At 42.1% G+C, this 24,791-nt stretch overlaps 1 protein-coding gene across 2 annotated transcripts in view; it reads right to left on the bottom strand.

The window, feature by feature from the left end:
- Positions 1-1,046: 1,046 nt before the first annotated feature.
- CUL1 (cullin 1) overlaps positions 1,047-24,791 on the bottom strand; it is a 45,706-nt gene continuing 21,961 nt past the window's right edge. For both annotated transcript variants that reach the window (XM_026033694.1, XM_026033696.1), the window contains exons 3-22: positions 24,449-24,623; positions 23,054-23,221; positions 22,005-22,055; positions 20,920-21,010; positions 20,079-20,242; positions 16,386-16,548; positions 11,234-11,364; positions 10,176-10,283; positions 9,982-10,088; positions 9,163-9,211; positions 8,589-8,720; positions 7,935-8,052; positions 6,859-6,935; positions 5,972-6,103; positions 4,562-4,654; positions 3,335-3,382; positions 3,167-3,249; positions 2,765-2,870; positions 2,039-2,152; positions 1,047-1,548 (exon numbers count right to left, since the gene is read on the bottom strand). In XM_026033694.1, coding sequence (XP_025889479.1) covers positions 1,468-1,548; positions 2,039-2,152; positions 2,765-2,870; positions 3,167-3,249; positions 3,335-3,382; positions 4,562-4,654; positions 5,972-6,103; positions 6,859-6,935; positions 7,935-8,052; positions 8,589-8,720; positions 9,163-9,211; positions 9,982-10,088; positions 10,176-10,283; positions 11,234-11,364; positions 16,386-16,548; positions 20,079-20,242; positions 20,920-21,010; positions 22,005-22,055; positions 23,054-23,221; positions 24,449-24,623 — 2,191 coding nt within the window. In that variant the 3' untranslated portion in view covers positions 1,047-1,467. The remainder of the gene's footprint in view (positions 1,549-2,038; positions 2,153-2,764; positions 2,871-3,166; positions 3,250-3,334; positions 3,383-4,561; positions 4,655-5,971; positions 6,104-6,858; positions 6,936-7,934; positions 8,053-8,588; positions 8,721-9,162; positions 9,212-9,981; positions 10,089-10,175; positions 10,284-11,233; positions 11,365-16,385; positions 16,549-20,078; positions 20,243-20,919; positions 21,011-22,004; positions 22,056-23,053; positions 23,222-24,448; positions 24,624-24,791) is intronic.

Here is a 24,791-nt window from a genome sequence, read left to right as displayed (position 1 = left end):
CAAAACACAGATTTTCTGCAGAAATGTTCAAATAAATTTAGGAGCCAAAAACAAAGGTGTGGGGGGGTCAAGTCATTCATGGTCCCTTCTTTGTTTCAGTTTTTCAGACCATTTACAATCAGTTCTAGCACTGCTGCCTCATTCCTTCTTTATTATATATACTTTATATATATATATATAAAAATAGGCACACCCAGTCCTTTCTTTATAATCATCCATTTCTACAGGTCCCACAGAGCAAAGCATAACTAGCCATTAGAAGCTAATTTTCCTCACAATAAGACAGTATCAACCCAAAGTCTCGACCTGTTGCCTTTTATCACAACAAACAGGCAACAAATCAGCAGTTCTAGCTGCCCCCCCAGGTCCTTTCACCATCGAGAGGAGAAGGGGACATGTGGCCGAGCCAGGGCCTGCAAGACCCTTCCTTTGCTGCTGCTCAGCTCCCTGTGCACGAGCAGCACCCAGGCTGAGCAGAGCAGGACGAGGTCGCCCGGCAGCCCGCGCGGTAACGCTCCAAAGCCTTTCACTCCCAGGGCACGCGGCTGCACTCGCTAGGAACAGGGAATTGTTCTTGAGGAACATAATCAACTTCTAGGCAGACACAGGAACAGCCTAAAGATCTTAATAATTCTAGACAGCATTTAAGTGCAATGCCTTGTGTATCTGTTTAGTATCAAAAAAAAAAAATTGATTTCAAGTGATGACAGGTTGATACATATACTCCTGCTCTTAATGTATTTTCTATTCTGTATAGTTCTCTCTCTGATAGAGAGAGATCAGCTCTTCTCTCTCCAAAACACAAATATTTCCTCTTAAAGCAACATGCGTATTTGGTTAGAGATGAAAACTAATTTCTTATTGGCTTTAAGTCACTGGAAAACAGTGGAAAGGAGGAAAAGCAAAACAAGCTGTTATAGCTTTCATAACCATTATACCTTTTATTTACATTTAGAAAGGTAAGTAGTGAAACTTAAAACAATAAAACCAAATGCAACTTGTACAGAAATCTTTTAATTTTTTTTTTATTTATCACACATTAAAAAATGAAACACACTATACAAATGGTTTTTCATAGCAGATTACACATGGGTCCATTCAGACTCGCTCTCAAAGTGCTGCCAACATTTATAAGTGCTGCCTGTGAGGACAGCTGTTTATCATATAGCCAATGTATTGATTTAAATGCAGTAGCATGCAACCCTCGAAGGAGAAGGGTTTGATTCCTTTCTGTTCTTAAATTAGGTTAAATGGCATTGGTGTCCATATTTACATACTTGAAATGTATCAATCCTGAGCAGTTCTGATGTAAATCTGAGACTGGCTGATGGGAGTCCTGGTCTCAGTTATTAAAAAGGGAGGTCCAAATGGCAGCAGGGCGGCTGCTATGAAGTTCAGTTGCTTTCGTCCTTTCCATCACATACCTATTTGCCGTGTCACACAGTCAGGTAATTGCTAATAAAAACGTTAAGCCAGGTAGCTGTAGGTGTCCTTCTCGCCATCCACACGTTCCAAGTACTCCTTCTCGATGAGAATGTCGATGCATTTCTGGAGGGGGAAGCAGAAAGAGAAGAGGTGGGGACTCTCAGAAACGCTGGTTTTGTGTTTCTGAAGCACTACACAAACCTGATGAAGGAACCAGAATTCGGCACTATATGTTTTTTTTCCCCCCTCATTTTATCCTACAACAATTTTATCCTGCCCTGTGGCATTACATGGACCTGGAAGCTGCGTTACTGGCACAACTGGGAGAGCAGCACAAGTGTAGGAACAAGAACTAAGTGTAGGGCAGGGGCTGCTGCTTCTAAAAGCACCACCTTAGTTACTGTGTCACCATTGCAAACTAAAGCAAACTGCACCCGAGTATCTCAGAAATACACTATTTTTGGAAGCATTCCCTACTTCTTTAGAATTACAGGAAATTTGTCCCAGTTCACCTCCGCTCCTTGGAGGCCGCTCCTCATTGGGAAGCGCGTACGCAACGCTCTCCTGGCCCCCTCTCCCACCCTCACGCGCAGGGACCCGCCGCCCCACGTACCTTAATGACTGGAACTCGTGGCTTGAACCGCGAGGAGAGCTGCGTTAGCACCTCCCCGAGCAGCTGCTGGTGTTTCAGCACCTTCCTCATCTTCATGATTCGCACAATAGCAGCCTAAACGGCAGAGGAAGAGCTCAGTGCTGCGCGCGGCGGCGGAGCCCGCGGCAAGCGCTCGGCACGGCCGCGGGGAGCCACCCTCCTTAAGGCCAGGCCTAACCACGGTACCCACACACAAACCCCGAGGTGACCAACACCAAGTGTCAGTTCAGGTCTTTGACCTTTGCGTTTCTTGGAGAAACAAATTCTTACTTCCCTCCCCTGTCCTATTTGCATCTCACGAGTGGATTCCCAGTGAAGGGATAAAACATCATCTTCAAAATATTATTTGTAACTGACTCATTTATCTCGACATCACCTATGCATCTAGTTAACTAGCAAGGTATTGCAAGATGAGTACGTGGTGAGGCTGTGCCCCTCTGCAAGCCACACCAGCTCGCTGAGAAGACAACGTGAAGAACAACAGGATCCTACCAGGCCTTTCTGCATCTCCACTGCAGACCCCAACGGTCTGCAAGAGCACTGGGAATCCACCCGTGGCTCCAATTTGATATGCACTGGATAAGCACACTGTCTTTTAAATAAACAGGAAAACCCAATCTTCATTAACGAATTCAAAAGTGACAACTGTGGGTACATAGTGCGCAAATACTGTACAGTCCAAATCACCTGGATCAGTAGTTTTCTATCTTCCTCTATGTTTTTGTGTGTAGTTTCTTGCTCCTGCTTCTGTTCAGTCTTCATTGGCACATTGATGTTTACTCTTAACTTTTTGCTACAAAAAGATGAAAAATAATTAGTCTTTCAAAAAAAAAAAAATTACCAAGACCCACATTGAAACAGCAATCTTTAACATCATTCTTTTCTAAAATTAAGATGCTCCTAAAGAGAATCTTCCCCATGCCCTGCTAGCCAACTGTCTCTCTCCAAGCAGGTTTACTGGGTCCACCCCGAATTTGCACCTGGACCCTGGCGCTTTTGTCTCAGGGCACAGGCCAGCTTTGAGCACGGGCAGGCAAGGGTGCTGCCAAGCACACCTCGGGCAGGGATGCGGCTCAGGGCTTTGCTTACTTTTTGTAACCAAGATAGAGCTTTATTAAGGTATCGGGTTTCAACTCCACTTCATCAACATTTGCATTTTCATCTTCCAAAACCTGCACGAAAGAAATTAAATAATTAAGCAGGAAGACATTTGGCTGAACGGCAAGCAGATCATTTAAGAAAAGCAAAAGCACTTACGAGTAATTTTGATTTCAACAGTATCTGTAGAACTTGTGCCAAGATATCCTGCAAAGTTACAGGAAAATAAAAGTTGTCAGTGCAGACATAGAGCACCTTTCTCTCGAACTGGCATTGTAAGCATTTTAAAGATACTGCACTTCATCCACATCTCCTTTTGCACAATTTGAATCACGTTCTCAAACCTCTACAGAAAATGACGTTAAAAGGAACACAGAGATTTAGACCGAGCGCACGGGAGAGCCGAGGCTGGCGGGGAGCTCTGGGGGCCCCCCGGCCCCACCGCTGCTCACGCGGGGTCAGCCGGAGCCGGGGAGCATCTCGGAGCACGGAGACCCCACAGTCCCCAGGGCTAAACCAGGGGGCTGGCAATCACTAAACACACAGGTTGGACACAGGCAAAACACTGCAGGGTCCTGCTGGAGTGTATGGACACATTCTTGTTGCGCTTGGTCAGCTGTTGGCTGAAGTATTATACCTACATGAAGTACATATATGAACTATTTATTAGTACTCATCTAGCGCACGCGCTCGCTCTCTCTATATATATTACACAATATATTAAATACTACAATAAATGTCCTGAAAAATCATGAATAAGACCTCTGAATTTCCCGTAGTTATTTCCTAGATATGCATAAAATTTACCATCAGGTAAACATACATAAAAATCTTTAAATATACATAAAAAAACTTTCCTGACTTGAAAATAACTTTCCAGGTTTCATTTGAACCGGATTGGGTTCAAAACTATTTCTAAAAGACATAGATGTCTAATAACCCGTGGGCCATAAAGTCTAAAGGAGGGAACCTTTTCTACAACACGTTGCACAACGATAAACCTGAAGTTTCTACTAGGAGCCTGGACATACAAGGAGGAGGAAACCCAACACATGAATGTGGAAAATGTGCTGGTTTTCCTTTTTAAGTACAGACATGTACACAGTGGAAAAACTGAACATTTATTACGAGAGCTCAGCAGGAGGCTACATTATTTATTCTACTATCAACAGCAGTATGGACACGCTAACCCATCTTAAGAAATCATGATTACAAGAAAGTAAACCAGGAAAGAAAGTTGACCAAGCACAGAAAAGAGCTGCTCCTTCAGAACAGGAACCAGCTCTGGCTTCTGGTCCATCCAACCCCCATTTCTTACGATACCAGGAGCTGCGCTAAAGCCCAAGAGACGCCTCGGAAACGCTGTTAAACGTGCAAAGTCCCTACCATTTTTATTTGGGTACTGTCTGTCAGCTGCTGCACGGTGTAGGCATCTTCTGTGTTGTACTGCAATAAAATCGCCATCTGGAACGTCGATGCCTTCCAGATCCAGGGAGAGAAGGGAAGGGGGGAAGAGACAAACAGGAAATGAGTGAACAAACATACATGCGAAACGTGAACAGCCAGAATCTCCCCAGTGCATGCACACGTGCTGCGTAGCTGGATAAGGAAAAATACCCATCCAGGGCTAATAGCTCACACAAGTCTGAGATTCTTGCACAGCCACAACTCTACGTTCCAGCTACCTCAACATAAACCCCGAGACTGTGAACATCTAACTACTGGCAGCCCCTTCTTCCCAGCCCCTATGGAGGCGTCAAAGCCTCTTCTTGCTTGCTTGCTAATACTACCCTTATTTATTTTCTTCTGTCACTCCATGACTCTTACTCGTTTAAACACATTAAAAACCTACACAGACGACTGGATTCGTCCTCACAATCCTCCCAGCTCTAGCAGAGTGATTAAATCAAACCCTCAAGCGGGGCAGCCCCGATGATCCAGGCCTGTGGCCAGTGTGTTAGGCTCACACAGGCCGAGGACCCGCGCCGGACGCCTGACCACAGCCCAGGCTCTCAGCTCGTGCTCCCCAGGTCAACCCCTGATTAAACCACATGTAATTTACTTCTGCAAAGTCAAATTTCTTTTAAATTTTGATCTTAAGTAGCATTAAAGTGAATAAATCAGGTGTGTAAGAGAGGCTCTATGAATCTGCGCACTAACACCTATGTGGGGAAGTCGAACAGCACTGCTTCACTTCAGCAATACATAAAGGATTTGTACTGACTGGATTTGGACTTGGGCTTTGTTTTATTTAGAGCTGGCAGGATTTCTCTTGGACATAAAGCTGATCAACGCACATGAGCATTTTAAACACTACATAAACATATATGTGTGTATGTAAACATGCACATGTACCCACAGGTTCACTGCTTGAGGAACTCAGGTATTTAAAACGCTTACTGTGATACCTCATTACAGACTATTAATGAATACTGAGACACAAACAGAAAACAGCTCGGCGCACTCCATTATCTATTAAAACCAGTTTGTGTGTTGGCGCGGGTATTCACACGAGTGTCGCTGCTTCAGCACCTAAGCCTTTCTCTGTTTCTAACGCGTTTCTTTGCACAGAGCTCCTTTGAGTCAGGCAAAGGCCGTTACTCCCATGCGGGAGTAGAGGCACCTAAGAGCTGGTCCCGGGAAGGCACGAGGCGCGGGGCCGGGAGCGCGCGGTGGGGCCGGGAGCGCGCGGTGGGGCCGGGAGCGCGCGGCCCTCCCCAGGGAGCGGCCTGGGCACTCAGGCCCGGAGGGGCGCGAGCGGCGCGCTCCTCTCGGCTCGCTTACCGCCTCGCTTACCTGCAACGTGTATCTGTTTTTGAAGCAATTGGTGACCAGTTCCCCTTTGGACAGCTGATACAACCAGGTTAACTTTCTTCCGCTATGACGACTGGCATAAAACGCTGTAAATCTCTGATAACTCCGTTCTAACTGTATGAAAACAGCAGCAACAAAGAAGATTAGTTTCTTTCCTGCTTCTCTTCTGGAACATGCTCCCAAACCTGCCGTGGGAGAACCGAATCAGGGAACTCTCCACTGGCACATTTTCTAGGACAGACTAATGGGAACCCCAACTATGGAAATTCTTCCGCGTAAAATTCCCCCTTGCAACGAGTCTCCCTCTAACGAAGCAGCACCAATAAGAACCCAACCAAGGGAAAAGATCCTCATCTTCCTTTACAACGGATTCAGCAAGGCTACAAAGACAGTCTCCTTTAGCCACCTTATGTTCTATTTAGTAAATTTGTTTATTCCTCACATTAAGTACCTGTCTTGTCTACTCTGGATAACCACTCAGCAGAAAACTGATGTTTAGGAGCTGAAGAGATTACTGGACTGAAGTTAATTGCCAGGAAAGAATTATCTTATATAAAGGCATTCACAGAAAAATAACTAGGATTTACTTCAGTCACTGTTTGGTGTTTTGAGGAAACCTTCATTAATGTCCACCAGAGACACCAGTTTATGTTTCGGCCAACGTCCTCCCACCACCTGAATGACTCCTCTCCTTGCAAATATCCCCCGGCCAAAAAGCCGGGGCAGACGCAGGCAGCGCTTCCAGGCGAGCGCGCCAAGGCAAAGGAAAGGCAGCGCTGGTGGCGGCGCCGCAGGGCAGGAGGGCGGCCGGGCGCCCGCGCGGAGCGGGGCGCCCCACACGCGGCGCGGGGCCGAGGGCCCGGCCTCACCTCCGAGGGCAGAGCAAACGTGCACGACTGCTGGAACGGCCACGACCCCGAGCTCAGCACCTGGATGCTGAAGTCCACTGGAAGAGGGACACGGAGGTTAGCAGCCCAACCGCCCTCCCCTCCTCGGGTCCTCCCAGACACGCAGCTCTAACAGCCTGAACACAAACCAGACTGGGCTCTGTCCTGCTCGCCCTAACACGGTGCAAATCATAAAAAACATGGAAAGTATTTCACTATATTTTAGGGATAGTGTAAATCAAAGGAATCCATGTAAGATAAAATTGCTCTTGGGTAGCGTGAAAGTTTTTGTAACTTAATTTTCTCTCATTTGTAAAGATTGCTACCCTGTTTCTACACTCATGAGAGGCTTTTCTAAATAGTAAATGTAAAAAAAAAGTGTAAATGCAGATTTATTTACTTATTTTCATGTGAAACTTTCCAGTCTACAGTAAATATTGACAATAATGATAATAATAATAATAATAATAGTTCATGTTTGTATGGCATTTGGTGCAAGTTAATACAATATAAAAATAAAAAAAAATTCCACGTGATAACAAGCATTCAGACATCACTCAAAACATAACTATCAATTTCTGAAAGAATTCGTTTCAACAAGTTTCAGTGAAAAAAATTCCTCCATAGGAAAGCAACATGGTTACCTAAAAGATAGTACCCTTTTTCTTAATATTTCTATTCAAGCCTGAAGACCTAAGCCAAACTCTACTCCAAATTAAAGCCGTTTTAAGGAAAAGAATCTTTCCAATCCAAAAGACAGGATTCAACTTAACTCTCTACCTAAAGATGAGCTGCAAAATCAGGAGGAGGCTACCCATAAAGTGCTATTATACGACACAACAGACCTAAAATATTAATTCAAAAAAAAAAAAAAAAAAAAACACCCTACCTATCATGGTCAAAATACATTAATAATGTTAACCTACGGACGGCATGATGTATAAATCAAATGCTTCCAGCAGATACTTAATCCTTCTCTGTAGAATAAGGGGCAGCTAAACTACTGAACAGTAACTCAGATTCTGGGAACAACAGCCAGTTATAAATGTATTACTTACAATCTAATGGCTCTGAATTGGTCAGGTGCTTTTTAAATTGCTCATTCAAGTCCTTGCTTACACCAATATCTTGAAACATCCGCTGCAGCTTGGAAGTGTACTCAAAACCACAAGCTTGCTGCATTTTAAAAGCACAGATATGTCAGCAAGACCACACATGGGCAGTGAAGAACAAAGAGCAAAGAAAGCCGTTTTCACTGAAGATGAGGTGCAGAGGGCACTGCCCAAAGCACGAACCCAGCTGCACAAGGGCTATTTAACTGCCACCGAAAAGACAATTTTGGACAATAAATAAATGAATAAAACCCCACCACACCCACACGCAATGAGCAGACTACTGTAAGACCTTAGACCTTATCTGGCTCAACTCTGTACCAACAAGGGCTGATGGAATAAAGCAACATGACTGACAACATTCGAGCGTCGAATCACTTGGATAACAATGTTTATGTAATTTACTTGCCTTAGAATTAGACTTATTCCATCAGACAGGCATGCAAGTCTGCCAAAAGTGCAGTAGTCCTATGCTTTGCTATCACACATAACCAAGTGTGAGTAACATCACAATGTTTGAGAGAACAGACATCCCTGCTTTCCAAGATAACGCCCAGATCTGCACTACAGGAGGACACAGGATCCTCGAGGGATACTTACCTTAAGTTTGGAGATCATGCTTGCCTCAGCATCATCACTAGCGCTGTTCTGATGTACAAGTCTCTTAGCCAACATTTTAGCATAGAATTTTTGAAACACATCTTTATCCTCAATATACTTGAAGACAACCATCTGGATAAAGACAAGAATATTTATAAGAAGAAAATAATTAAGAATTTGTATTGAAGGAGAGCAGCGATAGTAGCTAAATCACTAATAATTAAATTATTAAGTTTTTTTTCCTAAAGTGAATATAGTTGTAAACATGTTTTTATCTTCTGTAGATACAGCTTGGATATGTGCATGCACACACATATACACATGCATCTCTACATAAAAATGCAAGGGAGCATATTCTGCTCAGCCATTTGAAATATATCACTGAATTGAAGTGAAGGACTCTTAATTTACTTTAGTACAATCCTTATAAAGGCAGCCCCTGCAGAGATTATTAAGAATATTATTGAAAATCTAAGATACTATGTAATGAAAACAGACATACAGAACAAAGTGCGCTTTTTTATGTGGCAATTAAATACTTCTAAGCTGTCAAAGAATTGCATTTATGTCTTACCACTTGATTGAGTGTATCTTCTAATTCTGCTTCTTCAGGGTTCTTTGAGCTGCAATGAAAGTAGAAATTTTTCTTTTTTTTTTTTTGGTAATTCCAAAATTACTAAATGGAAACAACATATGGAGGTTTGTGGAAGTTCATTTCATAAACGAGGAGAATGGCTAAACAATCAAGAGAATATTGTGGGGGCCAAGGACTGAGAGGAAACTACGTACTGAAATGAACACTTTTCCTTACTCCACACAATGCACATACAGTAGCAACTTTAAAGGACGAGAGCTCTAAACAGCAGGTCTGAAGTCCCATACCATGAAGTGCTTGGGGCTTCCTAAGGGCCTAGGATGATAATGCAGGATTTGTGCATTTAAATGTGCCTCTCTCTCTCTCCTGCTGCTAAATGCTACCGTCGTTTCTCATCTCAGGCGCTGGAGACAGCGAAAAGGCAACAGCTCCCAGAGCTCCCTCACTCCTGAGCAGGTGACAGCTAAGGTGGCATCACGTTGGTTTCCTCCTTATTATGCTAGCCCATCAGTCATGCCCCAAAGCTACCCCCAAAAAAACGCAAGTATTTATAGTGGGAATATATACTTGGGGGAGATAAAGGAGGGGCAAAGCAGGAGAGAGAACCTTTGTTACCCTCCCTCCCCTTAAAGGAAGAAAAGGAAATGTAATCTTTAAAAGTCCTACTGAAATTTTTAATTCAAAATGTGCTATAATTAAATGTTCAGTTCTGCTGCTCGAGACATTATAAAATTTCACAAAATAAATCTTTTTAAAGCAAAAGTCAATCCAAACAATAATTCACCTTTGAAGACATACCTTTTCTTTAGTAAAGAGTCACAGTATCGTGCCAGTAGCTCCGGGGATTTACTGGATGACTGAGCCATTTTTGTCACTGCATTATTATTTATAAATCGACCACAAGCCTATAAACCACAAAAAAGAGGGAAATTTTGGGGCGCCAAAACCCTAAGGAGAGGAAGTGGACATCACATGACTTCACATATACCTACTTTGTCCAGAGCAGCCACAAAACCGGCGTCATTGTTGAACGCAGACATGACTAAAGCATTATACTTCTTATGGACATCCAACACTGTCTGTACATACATTTTTGGATCCTATAAGAAAAAGAAGTTGTTGCTTGCAATGAAACTCACTGGCTTTCTGCTTTCTGTTTCTTCCAAAACAGGACTAATCGCTGTCTTAAGCAAATGTTTGTGGTGAAGATCTACTAAGTACTTAGAAGCATTTTAAATATAAGTTAGCAAGCAGACAAGTTTAATTCCAATCAGTCCCAACAGAGATGGGCAATCATATTTTTTTTTTAATTAGAAGAAACTCTCCAACTGAATCTCTATGATCTCTAAAGAGATTCTCTCCTTGAATCACTTGAAGGCACTTGATGAAGCTTAGAACAGATTAAAAAGAACTACAGCACACCTTTACCCACCAGGTACTGAACTTCTGGAACTTGCTGCCACAGCTTGTGGCAGCAGATGATATCAACAGGTTCAAAAGGAGCAAGACAAATTCACAGACAACAGGTCTGTAAAACAATATTGAAAGGGAGAGCCCCCTGTCCAGGCCGTGACATTCCTATCACATGAGCTCTGGGTGAGGGGAATGGACAGGAAAATGCGGCTACACTTGTTATTGGGGCTCTGAAAAGCTTCTCCTGCCACCCACAAGACCCAATTTACAGGCGTTAGGGCCCCTGCTCCAGTGCTCGGCTTGGGGCACAGGAACCGCCACATGCGTGAGACCCACACAAGACTCTCCTATAAGAATTTCAAGAGCTCTCAAAGAACTTTCACAGAGGAATCTCCCAGTGACAAACACAAAAGGACAGCCATAGGCATTGCAGGTGCAATCTTCAGACTGATATTAGTTAACACAGCTAACTAGAACACAACCCATTCTAGACTAAGAGTCTACACCAGGTCAGTTGGGTCATTCTGACATCTCTCTCCACCAAGTACAACATCTGTCTGACCGGCCACCCCTACGCCCTGGCAGGAGACTCGGAGGAGGTGGGCAAAGGCTGAGGTGTCCCTGATGGGATACTTGCGTTGAGAGCAGCTTCTCCACATTTCTCGATCGCAGCCAGACCCTGATTATGAATGTGGGTTTCCAAGAGTTTCTTCAGCTCTCCAAGGCCATCCTGGATTCGAGATACAAGGTTATACATGCGGCCCAAGTCTGGAAAAAAAAAGATAAAGACAACGTCTCCCTCTTGTATTAAGTATAACTCCAACTCCTCGTGTACTAAGTGGATAACAGAAATTAAATATTCCACATCACCAAAAACATACATGCAAATGCTGTTGTAAAAAGGTAAAAAAGCTATAGCAAAATATGAAGTGCTACGGTAAATCTTTGCAGTAACCTGGAAAGTTATGATTAGCTAAAAGGGAAACAATTTGCATAAGTATAACAATTTACCTTTACAACTCCATGGTAGTTTCAGGAGCTCAAGACTTAAATTACAGTGGTCTATTAAGTACTGATTTCCAGTTTTTCTAAACAATATCCCTCCCACTCCCCTTATTGAAGTTTCTAAATTGACACCTTCAACCAGGACTCTTGCTAGTGTTACTACTGGTTAAGAGGGCAGTGTTCTCCCACTGAGCGCCAGCCTTTCCGAGGCTCCTGCTCACACTAAACAGTTTTCAGGAATACGGCAGCACCGGCCGCCTTTGGTGTACTCTGCTGGTGATGGCAACAGCAACAACTGAGCAAACAAAATTTATAAACCAACTTCCTTGCAATAAATGAAGTACCGTCAGTAAAGCTACCTTTTAAAAGAACACTCAGGTGCCTGGTTAGTAACACAAATAGCTTATTTAAAAAAAAAAAAAAAGAAAAAAAAAAACCCTAAATTCAAGATTATTAAAAGTGAAAAGAAATTGGACAATAATTCCACGGCGGCTAAAACCTCACACTAAAAATCTCACCAATATTCACTCAAGACTTCCCAAATCAGGCAGTAATTTTGGGAAGTGCCACGTGCTCTAGGTGGCCCTGCGTATGCAGGGGAGCTGGACTAGATGACCTCTGAGGTCCCTTCCAACCTTAAGCGTTCTATGATTCTACGAAAAAGGGCTCTGCACTTTTTATTCTTTTTAACCAGGGCAGAGTCTTGGTATTTTTTGAATGCAAGACCAAGAAATGCTTCAACATGGACACAAACCAGATGCAAAACTCCTCGTTAGTTCTAGTAATCCTGCTCTTACTTAGTAGACACTCAGGCAGAAAGGCAAAGCACCAAATTAGCTCCTGCAGACCAACGAGAGTAGATCCACCCAGCTGGATCTGTCTTAAGGTCTTCAACTATATGTAGCTCTTCCACAGTGCGAGGGCCACTTCTCTGAGGAGCTCACATGTAATTTATTACCTCTTGAGTATTATTAGGTATTAAGTAAGTTGCAGCAATAAAGTAGCTGTCCGGCTAGCCAGCTAGCTCTGAAATACAACACTCATAACTCGATGCCTTTCTCATGAGGCTATGCCAGCTACATTGAGGCCAATTACTCTTTCCACTTAAAACACTTCCAGTTAAACAGTGGCAATTTTTCATCTTTTGTATAGAAAATACGTTGTTCGTTTAGTAACAGGATTTTAGCATGGTGATAGGACAATAATGCCAAGCACGGGTAGGATGTTCTGCCACTAGACCTGCCCCCAAACAAACGGTTTGGTTGCACACTGCTCCATCAGGAGCTCTACTTAGCCAAGTATGAAGCAGACACCACAAAAGCTCAAAGACGACTTGGATAAGCCCTCCCCACTCCCCATAAAGACAATTCTTCCTCAAAGATAATTATTCCCCATAATTATCATACTGATGCACATTGGTAACAAACGGTAAATGTGCCCCACAACCTTTGTCACTGGTTGCACAAGGAATTTAAAGTTACAGAAGAGCAGCTGGGGTTGCCTGCAATACAACACGGCTAACGTACCTCACACGAAGGACCTCAAACACCGTTACTTACGAATGTAAACAACAGCTGATGCTTAAGGGCTACAGGGCTAACAACAGTCAATTTACTTTTGAAACAGGTAACTTCTGATGCAACAAGTGTGCTTGAATGTTTATTTTCATTTTGAAGCAGTTCTTGGTATCAGTAAAATGATTACGTTAATTGTTCACAGCTGGTTAAGGTTGATATACAGAGTTCATCGGTCATAATTTATAATCACAACTGTTCACAGCTTGACAAGAGAGGCAAATATCACATTGGCCACTAAATCTCCATCCTGAGCCACGCAGAAGCCTCAACTCCAAGCAGTTTACACTATCTAACCAACATCGTTGGCAACAGCAATCACAGCATCTCTTCAGTTCTGTCACTTCCTTTCTTTCCTTCCTTATTTTCTATATAGATTTAATCCCCAATGAGAAACACCATTCCACCACCCCACTTGCATGATTTGCAAGAATTATGTTTTGACTGTTTTGTTTTTATTAGGCATTAACTCCTCCTCAGCCCGACTCGCTAACTTCTTAATGATACCTCAACTTTGGTAACCAAGTCTTCAAAGTCCCTGTAAAATAAGTAAACTTCTATTCTGTGTGCTACGTATGGAGAAGTAAACCTACGCCATTAGTGGCATTTCAGACTAATTTTCAAAGCTAAAATTATATCATTAATTACTAATTTGCACCTTTTTGTGCTATCTGTCCTATGCGAAGTTCTAATCAATATTTCAGAGGCTCCCATTTGTTTCTATGTTACTTTTAAAATTACCTAAACGTACCTAGAAAACTGGATTGTAAAATTCTCATTGCTGACTCCAAAGGGGTCGTGGAAACAGCAGATGAGAATAGTGGTCTGTTTTCTGTCTCATGCCTCTCTCATGCAAGCTTTAGTTCCTGCTGGAAGAATAGCTTAAATGCTCTTGAAACATTTCAAGCCAAATGTTCCAGCCATATCTACAGATACCAAAAATATTGCTGTTTTGCCTTAAAATTTGAGATTGGAAGGGCTAGCCTGAGGCCAAACCCATTTAATCAACAGCTGCTCACTGACTGGTTCAGACCTATCTTTTCCCTCAATCTAATTACTGCATAAAGTCACAGTTAGCTGTTATCAGAAGTTACATTATCCACAAATCACGGAATCATTGAATGGTTGAGGCTGGAAGGGTCCTCTAGAGATCACCTAGTCCAACCCTCTGCTCACGCAGGGTCACCCAGAGCACGGGGCACAGGGCAGAATCCAGGCGGGTTTGGAAGATCTCCAGAGAACGAGACTCCACAACCTCCCTGGGCAGCCTGTGCCAGGGCTCTGTCACCCTCACAGGAAAGAAGTTCTTCCTCACCTGGAGACGGAACTGCCTGGGCTTCAACTTGCCCCTTGTCCTGTCACTGGCCACCAATGAGAAGAGCTCGTCCCCTTCCTCCCTACATTCCCCTTCAGGTACTTATACACATTAATCATATCCCCTCTCAGCCTTCTCTTCTCCAGAGAAAACAGGCCCAGCTCACTCAGTCTCTCTTCATACGAGAAATGTTCCATTCCCTTAATCATCCTGGTTGCCCTTCTCTGGACCCTCTCGAGAAGCTCCACGTCCCTCCTATACTGGGGAGCCCAGAACTGAACACAGTACTCCAGGTGCGGCCTCACCAGAGCTGAGGAGAGGGGCAGAATCACCTCCCTTGACCTGCTGGCAACGCTCCTCCTCATGCAGGCCAGGATCCCATTGGCCTTCTTGGCCACGAGGGCACACTGCTCACTCATGGTTAACTTAGTGTCAACCAGGACTCCCAGGTCCCTCTCCGTGGAGCTGCTCTCCAGCAGGTCAACCCCTAATCTGTACTGGTGCCGGGGGTTATTCCTCCCCAGGTGCAGGACCCTGCACTTGTCCTTATTGAACCTCATGAGGTTCCTCTCTGCCCAGCTCTCCAGCCTGTCCAGGTCCCTCTGGATGGCAGCACAGCCCTCCGGAGTGTCGGCCACTCCACCCAGCTTGGTGTCATCCGCAAACTTGCTCAGGGTGCACTCTGTGCCCTCGTCCAGGTCACTGATGAACAAATTGAACAGCACTGGGCCCAGCACTGACCCCAGGGGGACACCACTGGCCGCAGGCCTCCAACTGGACTCGGCCCCATTTATCACCATCCTCTGGGCCCTGCCATCCAGCCAGTTTTCAATCCACCTCACTATGCACTCATCTAACTGCACTTCCTGAGCTTCCCCATGAGGATGTTATGGGAGATGGTGTCAAAAGCATTGCTGACATCAGGGTTGACAACATCCATGGCTTTCTCATTGTCCATCCAGCCTGTCATTCCATCCTAGAAGGCGATCAGGTACATCAAACATGACTTCCCCTTAGTGACTCCATGCTGACTACTCCTGGTCACCTCCTCCTCCTTCACATGCCTGGACATGCCCTCTAGGATGAGCTGCTCTGTCACCTTTCCAGGGACGGAGGTGAGGCTGACTGGCCTGTAGTTGCCTGGCTCCTCCCTCTTGCCCTTTCTGAAGACTGCAGTGATGTTGTCTCTCTTCCAGTCCTCCGGCACCTCCTCTGTTCTCCAGGACCTCTCGAAGATGATGGAGAGCAGCTGAGCAATAACCCCTGCCAGCTCCCTCAGCATTCTTGGGTGCATCCCATCCAGGCCCATAGACCTATGGGCATTCAGTTTGCCTAAATAATCCCTAACCCAATTCCCCTCGACTAGTGGAAGGTCTTCCTCTCTCCCATTTATCTCTCTTTTAACTGGGCTCTGTAGTTCTTGGGGACTAGCCTTAGCAGTAATGACAGAAGCAAATAAGGCATTTAGTAACTCTGCCTTCTCTGCACCCTCCATCACCAAGGCACCCTCCCCATTCAGCAGCAAGCTAACATTTTCCCTAGTCTTCCTCTTGCTGCTGATGTATTTGTATAAGCCCTTCCTGTTGTACCTGACATCTCTTGCTAACTCTAATTCCAGATGGGCTTTGGCCTTCCTTGTCGCGTATCTGCATTCTCTCACAATGGGTGGTTGGAGCTTCCCCTAAGCACCAGGGCCTGTGATGAGGAGGCTTCTTGCAGTTGCCTGTAGAAGCCTCATCCACTTCATCTTCCTGGTCAGGAGGCCGGCAGCAAACTCCCACGAGAGCGTTGCCCCTGTCGGCCTGCCCTTCAATCCTCACCCACAGGCTCTTGACCCACAAAATCAGAGAGGAACAGCCGCAAAAAACCTAAACCTAATATTTCAGTCAGCTTACCTTCATTTTTGTCAGCATCCAATAAATTCTGGAACTCTGTATGAAATATCTCCAAGTGTTTTTCAATAAGTACTTGCTCACATTTTCGTGCCAGTTCATCTTGTGTGCTCTCATGGAGATAGACCTGAACCCGACGCTGCTCCTCGAGAAGGCGCGCTTCAGCCTGCGGAACAGGGAGCACGTGAGCACGAAACCTCCATGAAAAACAGGGCAGAGATCTCACAGCAGAAAGCAGGTGCCTATTTAGTTAGTTCATCCAAGAAAACAAACACAGACAAACCTCTCTGTAATAGGGTACATCTGTTCCACCTATTTAATCAGTGGCTATGTTTCCGAGAATCATAGTGTGATTCCTCCTCTGTTGCACAGATATGGATTCAATGACTACATTAATGAAAATCTTATATTGCTGAAGTAGGGGGAAGAACCACAGCAACGTTACTTTCCCTCCTGCTTCTAGATAATTTTTTTTTTCATCAGATGAAAATCTGTTGCCAGAAGAAAGCAGCCAACAGGAGGTGCTCGCACCTTCAGGATCTGCAAACCCTCCAGGCAGAGGCAGCTTCCTTTAAAACAAACATGAATACATTTCATGCCTGCACAAAAACTAAAAGACACAAAATTACCATTTCATAATTTGCCCATCGCAAATTTATTCTAGTGTACTTAAATTCTTATACTGAAAAGCATTACACGCTTGTACATAAATGCTTCCCAATAACCTACAGTCATTTAAAATATACTAGTGTTTAATTTGGCACATTAAATGCTACTTATGCATTTATTCCTGCTAAACCAAATTTCTAAGTGTTGCTTGAGGAAGAATACTAAATTTGAAAATGTAATCCTGAAATTGTTTATATAACAATTACCTCTATTTTGTTTGTGGAAAATGTTGCTTTAGAAGCCATCTGTGAGTGATATATTAATAGGGATAAGGCACATATGGCTTCTTATCAGTCCACATTATTTAAATTAATAAATGTAATTAAGAGAAGGAAATGAAATTAATGCAGTTTCATAAGACTTTAGGATGCAAAGTGACCACGAAGGATCATATTAGGGACAACAAAAATCACAACTTAACTGCAGAAATATTGTATCACACACAGACAACCTTAGGAGATCCCACGTTATTGCTAACTTCACTCATTTTTGTAATAATTTTGCACTTGGCTTTGGTGACTTGACTGTGGATTACTGTTTTTAAACCACTACAGCTCAGAACACAGTAAATAGAAAGAAAAGTTTGGAAAGGGAAATAAACTTGTGTTTCAGAACACACATCAGCATTAAGGGCTGAAAGTCGACTTCCTTAATGACAGCAAATAGCATTTTTTTTTTGCTGAATTTTCTACAACAACCAACCAGAATCCTCTTAGATCAAGGTAATACTCTGACATGATGCTAAAAGGCTGGCAGGCACTAAGGTACCTGATGCATTTCTCTACATAACAACTTTGCAAAGCCATTTGGTCCCATCAGAACTCCATGCACAGAGCTACTGTAAGGAAGCCAGGTGAGAGTACTAACAATGTATGACTTTCCCTGTCTCCAGCAGGAGACTTTCAACATCCTCTTAGTGACAGTATGTGATATGACTGCTGGACTTCTTACACATGTGCACATCAGTCTCATTAAAGGCTTTTCATATATGTGAGGAGGAAGGGTGCGAAGTCACAACGAAAATTCTTGTCATAGACAAATAAATGATGAGAGAGAGCCTTGCTCTTCCCCAGGCATTGAAGTAAGTTGCACGTGTGATCACAGTCACTGAACAGTGCAAGTAACTACGAAAACAACCCTTGTGATGCCTAAGGCACAAATACGTTAAGAATTCCTTACACACATTGAATTTAAAAAAATAAAAATAAAAACCACACAAAACCCACATATCTGAATTTAAAATGAGCAGTTCTGGTAACTTGCATGATCTCTCTTGATCCCTCCAGGAGAGCATGCCGCATCACAGAAATCAATTAGACCTTTTTTTTCCCCCCATGCAATTCAATTCATGCACCTCTCCCTTTCTCCAAGGTCACAGCCCCAATTCAGATCATTCTGCATCCTCCCACTACCTTGACACTAGGGTTCAATATGGAGCTTTTTAATTTGACTGTTAAAACGCAGCAAATGAGTAATGAAAACGAGAGTTTCTTGTCTAGCTTGATTTCCACATTCTTTTCTTGATCTTGATCATCCCCTCTTGATTCCACATTCATTCTTTGTGAGGAGATGGCAAGAGAGTCCAAAGGGCTTAAATATCTCCAGTATCTGAATTTGATCAAAGACTATAAGAAGGCATTGTCTTGTTGAAGATTTCCTCTGTGTTTGGATAGTTTTCTGCATAAGCTTAGCTTCAACATCATCAGCTTCAAACCACTTGTGGATTTTGGAAGTCTTGATGATTGTTTGGGATACTATTAAGGCACTATTCATCACTAATCCCTAGTTCTTGAAACAGCTCCAATGACCTTCACACAGCTTTTTAGTGTCCTGAACCCAGGATGCCTGGACGAGCCCGTCATTTGGGTTATAAATGACTGAAATGTCCTTAATCTAGCTTTATATACATATATAAACATTTTAGAGGATGAAATAAAAGACAAGAAGTTGAAAGGGAAGTAATTAAAATCATTACTACAACAGCAACAAAGAAGCAAACACAGATGTCTGAGAACAACTGATTCTGGGCAACTATCCCAATGCACTGATGTCCAGATGACTTTCACTGTGTTTTTCCTGAGCCTGTTTTCTAATTACTATTTTATTTTTTAATCATCCACTTCAAAACCAAGATGCAGAAAACCTTCCTGTGGCAAAGGGAGCATGGAGATATTTGTGCAAGGGACACATTTTCTAAGTGGGTAAGCAGACTATTTTTTGCATACTCAAAGCTCTGGCTTTTTATTAAATTGAAAGGGAGGAGAAAAAGGAGTAATTTAGAGAGCAAGGAAACATACTGAAAAAACTGTGCATGTGTGTATATACATACGTATGTATATGTGTACGCAATACACATATAAGTGTGTGCGTGTATACGTATGTATATAGAGAGTAACACCTGTTCAGAATGAACATGACCTATTTATTTTAAATTCAGTAAGACTGACCCAGTAACCAGGCTGTAAATAGTCAGCGTTTATCCAGCTTGTTCTTCATTGCCCTGACCGGGATCCCAGGGGCCAGAGAAACTAAGAATTTAAGCCTGGTCTCCGCTGGTCAGAATTATTGTGTAGGGTTCACTAGACGAAAATATGCTGAAAGAGCCAAAGCTAATTAATGATCTACTTACTCTATGGTGGCCAGTTTGCTCAGGAAGAGACTTCAATGACATGCTACCAGTGTCTGGTACAGAAAGAGTAAGCTTGCAGTTTCAAAGCAGAAGGGCTATTTTGGAGGCAAATCTGAAAGACTACAAAACCTGTATTTATTTTACTGTCCTCTTCTGACTTACCCATTAAGTTTCATATTTTCATTGCACTTATTGCAATCCACTAAAGAGATAAAGCTACTAAACACAGGAACAAATGACTTTAGGGGAAAAAAAAGAACTAATTGGTTTTCCTTCTATAAAATGTTCAGTATTTTAAGAAATTGGTAAAAAAAAAAAAAAGCAAGAAGTTACATTATTACTAATTCAAATAAAAATCTGGACCCAGAAAATAATCACAGAGTTATTCAATAACTTACCTTCTTCATGTACTCTGTGACTGGGTTCTGTTGCAAGAATTCAGTGCTTTCTCGTGTATAAAACCTCTCTGTGTCAGCAAGAAATTGAGACTCGAAGGATTCTTTATAGACAGTTAGTGTAGGCCCCTTTGCAAATGCATCATCTTCATTCAGCCCCAGCTCCACTGCAAGAAAGCAAATTACAATAAAACTGTCTCTTACTAAATGATCTCTTGCACACACGCAGGTACTTAGTATTTTTAAAAGTACACATTTATTCTGCATTTAAAAATAAGTGGCATAGATTATTCATGTAATTTACACTTTTAAAAAAATTAGTGAGTAAACTGGAGAATGCAAGAAACTCCACTATCTCAAATGCTAGTTCAAATTCCACTTCTATTTTATCTCTGGAGTTCCAGATTATATCCACATATGTCTATTTTTATTAATGATTGATTAACCATTAACCATCATGACAAAACTCCGTTTCATATAAATGAGGGTTAAAACAAACAAATAAAAAAATCCATTCAACCTTGTAACTTCTTATGCTGCCTTTTACCCCTCCCAATTTTAGTACCTAAATACCTAATTTATAAGCCATGAATTTGTTCAGTACTGTAGATTATACAGTTTATAGTGTGTAATCCAGTTTATAATCAACTGGAATTGTATGTCACATATCTCAGCATACAGTCATTCACAGTCACAGCATAAATTAAATTATTACATTAGCAGGTTTAATTAATTGCAAAAATATATACTGGACATCCATGGGGGCGGGAGGCTATTTCTGGACTTTGATAGGGCATTTTTCCCCCGAGGAATGTTAAGTAAGCCTTAAAGAAATCTCATTTACCGTAAGATTGTACAACTCCACTGATCAGCCTTGTATTGATAGTTTCACCATTTCTTTCCTTTTCAATCAATTTCAATACAGCATTTGTTACCTTCGACAACAGGGAATAAAGGTGAGTCAGGCACAGAGAAAAACAGGCAGCAATTCAAGCACGGTACTTATCAGGGAGCATCATCCAACCTTCACGACAGTTTGATCCTCTTAAGGATAAAATTTAAAGAAACTTGAACATGAAAATTCCCCTCTCAAAGAGCAAGATACAGCTGCAATTTCCACAATACAACCCCAGCTGATTAGGAGGGAGCTATAAAAGAGTATGAAATGCTGGTTTGATTTTCTGCTCTTTTTGTTCTTGCATTTCCTCTCCATATTTTTTTTTTATTTTTAAAAAGGATCTTCCGAACCAAAGTACTATCTATTTTATACTTGAAATATAGGAGAATCTTGTAATAACAGCTGAACTAGCCACCTGTAATTTATACAAAGAAAGGAATAGCTCATGCTCGTGACTTGTAAACACTGTTCCTTACAACTGAAATCTAACCAGTATTTTCAAATGTAACCAGCGTTTTTTAGTATGACTCTTTTCACTATGAAATACTGGTAAATTAGACTAAACTGCCCTGCACATTTTGATGGAATGCCTTACCGTAAATTCTGTTGACTCACCGATTCAAAACATTTTATTAATATGACAAAAATCTCCCAGGCATCAGGCTAAATTTAAAGATTCATAGCAACAGGAGAACACATTGAAGCCCCAGTCCTGTCACTGTCTTCTCAAACCCTAAGACATTAACGTCAGTACGTACCCATCCGGCTGCAGGTAACACCTTCTACTGATTCAATTTACCACCGTTAGCTTTTTAAAACCTTTAGTTTTTTAATATACATGGGGTCCTCTCATCAGAGAGACCACAACATTCTTGATATCAAGGTTTGCATTTTGAACATCACAAAGGAAGTGGAAGCCTCTGCAGAAGGTTTTGATTTTTTAAAAGTTCTCTGGAGTAATTACCAATGTAAAGATACAATTTAAACCTAACCCTGTAAAGTAGCATCACACTCATAAAATACATACATACCTGCTTATTTAATGGCCTGAATAAGCAGTCCCTCCAGGTCACCAAGGCAAGCTACAAGCAGAGATGAAAAATAAAAGAAAAAAAATGTATAAATAAATATGAACAAACACAGAGAAACAACAATTCTTTAAGAAAAGCTAAATCTCTCATCTAACAACTTTTTTTTTTTTTTTTTTTTGCCAATCACACCTAAAGATGTCCCATTTGCTGACAGAAAGAAATCTCTGAAAACTCTGAAAAATAGCAGACCTTTTAAACTACTTTGACAAGACCATTCTTCCTCTTGGCAATTTTGAAGTTTATATAGTCCCTTAGCACTAGGCTGGTAAAAAGCAGAAGAGCTGAGAGGAAAGTAAGTTTAACCTAACCATTTGTTCTACCCTATGCAAAGTTATTCTAGCAATAAAACATCAAGTTTCCTAATGCCTTACTACCAAGGACAACATTTAGCCTTTATACAGAAATATTTTTGGTTATTGGCTTTACCTTGTTAATATTACTTTTCATTACAAAATACAAATAAATAAAAAAAATATAGCAATCATAGCAATACCTATCAGTCTTCTGAAACACAAATGTAACAAGGCAATTCCTACTACAAATGTTGACCGAATCTTATCAGGCCAGATACCAAAAAATAATGTAGCAAAGTTAACAGAAAGAAATACAGTTTACTTTGCTTAGTGTTTGGAGCAGTTGGTTCAATTTTAAGTAGAAGGACAAAGCCACAGCGATGCACAGAGAATTTGTATATCAGCATATATTCTCAAGTATCCAGCCCATGCCATATGGTGTGTAAATACATACCATACAGACTGAATCTTATGAGTTGGACCCATGAAGCTTTTACAGATACCTGTGCAGGAGGATGGGGAAATGCTAATGGGCATTTAAAAGAGGAGAAGAGAATTTTAACCAATTATACGAAGCACACTCCAAAAAAATCTGTGAACTTCATAGAAATAGCTAGTTTCCAGGAGCAACCTGTAGGATAGGAATGCAAAGAACAGATGAAAAGGATGATTCACTTGCTTCAAAAAATGACTTACCGAGTAAATTTCATATATTCCTTTACGACCTTCATCGCATTCACGACGAACCCAATGTCGATTGAGGTAGGCACATATCCCATTCAATACTTTGCTTGAGAACCTATAATCTTCCCACTGTTGAGTGTAGAATTTCAGCACACTCTCGTCCATCAAATCTTCGCCATCCTGTAAGGGAGAAGGTTTTTGTCAGGCTTGCAGGGCAATTTCTGAAGTACGCAGAGACATACAAAGGCACACGAATTTACAGTGTTAAGAAGTCCACACCACATAAGGTTATTTCTGCAATATCTCAGTATGGCAGTGTCACAGGAAACAGTGCTAAAATACTATTATAAATACAAGGCTGCTATCAGATATATAATTTTTTAAAAATGGTGGAAAAATGGATAGCATAGACAGAGTTCCAGAAGACACTTGGCTCCTCTAATTTGGACGGGAGCAAAAGGCAGCACATTAGAAACAGGGCTACACGGGTGAGTGTGCCAGGTAAAATCTGCATCCAACGTGGCAACCTTAACAAAGCGTAACTGCAACTTCCCTGGCTGCTGCTACCTGGGCAGCGGAATGAGGGGTGTGTGTACAAGGCCTTCGCTAGGAGTGAAGGGGAGGAACACTACAGCCTTGGATCTGCACATGGCACCTTGTTTGTTCATGTTACAGGAAAGAAGAATACATGCAAGTTTAGAAATCTTTCCAAAACAGACCGGTGTATCCTGAATGGACAGGGGAAGAGCAAAACAGGAGTTCATTCTGCATAAAACATCACATACATCTACGCAGCTGCACCATCACTGCCATCAAATTGCAAGATAGATTCACAGGGAACCCAGAATTTCTTCTATCACTGCTTAAATCTAAAACTTCAATGATTAAAAGTAAGTGTAGTTTGTTATACCTTTGTGGTTGTGAACACCTTTTCAAAGGGCCGAGGAATCTTCCTCTCAAAAACTAGCCCAACATGTAGTTGCATCAGTAATTATCTGATTAATGACTGTCATCAGGCATTTTCAACATCATCAGCAACCCCCCCATTTTTCCTAGCACCATTAATGTGCTGGCTATTGGTTATAAAGTCTGGCTGTACCTTTACAGGCTACTGCAGAGTTTAAGCAGCCGATGTTTTTATCCAAGTTAACATTATCTCTACAAACACTGCTTCAGCAGTAAGGTGCAACAAAGCTCACAGGTTCGCTCAGTGACTGCTCTACACACATGGCAAAGCATATGACATTTACAAATAGCTAACAGAATATTTAAGGAAAAAAATACGTATTTTTGGCTCTCTTAATTTGTTTCCAGCAGCTGCATCTGGCTCTAACTTTTGCGATGGAAGTTCTCCTCCACCAGCCTTTACTGCTACAACTCGGAGCTGATCCACGGTCTCACACTTACCTTAAGGAGATTTGTCAGGTAGTTCTTCAGAAACTCTTTGAGACGTTTGTACAACTCCAAGCCAACGAACTGCGCCCCGCCGGGGGTCTGGCCCTTTTTTGACTTCGACGGGGGAACCCCAGCTCCCCGCGCTTGGTTGGACTGGTGTACGCTGGTGCAGTAGTTATAGACGTGACTGGCAGCAACGTTAAGGAGTGTAGGTACATGAGCAAAAATGCAACAAAAACCGGTACGCTCCTTCTGATGAGCTCAGAACGCCCCAAAACAAAACGACCTAACCTTGAAATGTTGCAAGATACAATAATCTACATAAAACTAAAAAAAAAAAAAAAAAAAAAAAAAA

The sequence above is a fragment of the Nothoprocta perdicaria genome, unplaced genomic scaffold (genome assembly GCF_003342845.1).
Source record: "Nothoprocta perdicaria isolate Ctin4 unplaced genomic scaffold, notPer1 scaffold_131, whole genome shotgun sequence".
In the NCBI taxonomy this organism is placed as follows: domain Eukaryota; kingdom Metazoa; phylum Chordata; class Aves; order Tinamiformes; family Tinamidae; genus Nothoprocta; species Nothoprocta perdicaria.
Note: the sequence above shows the minus strand (reverse complement) of the source record. Positions and strands in the feature narration are given on the sequence as shown.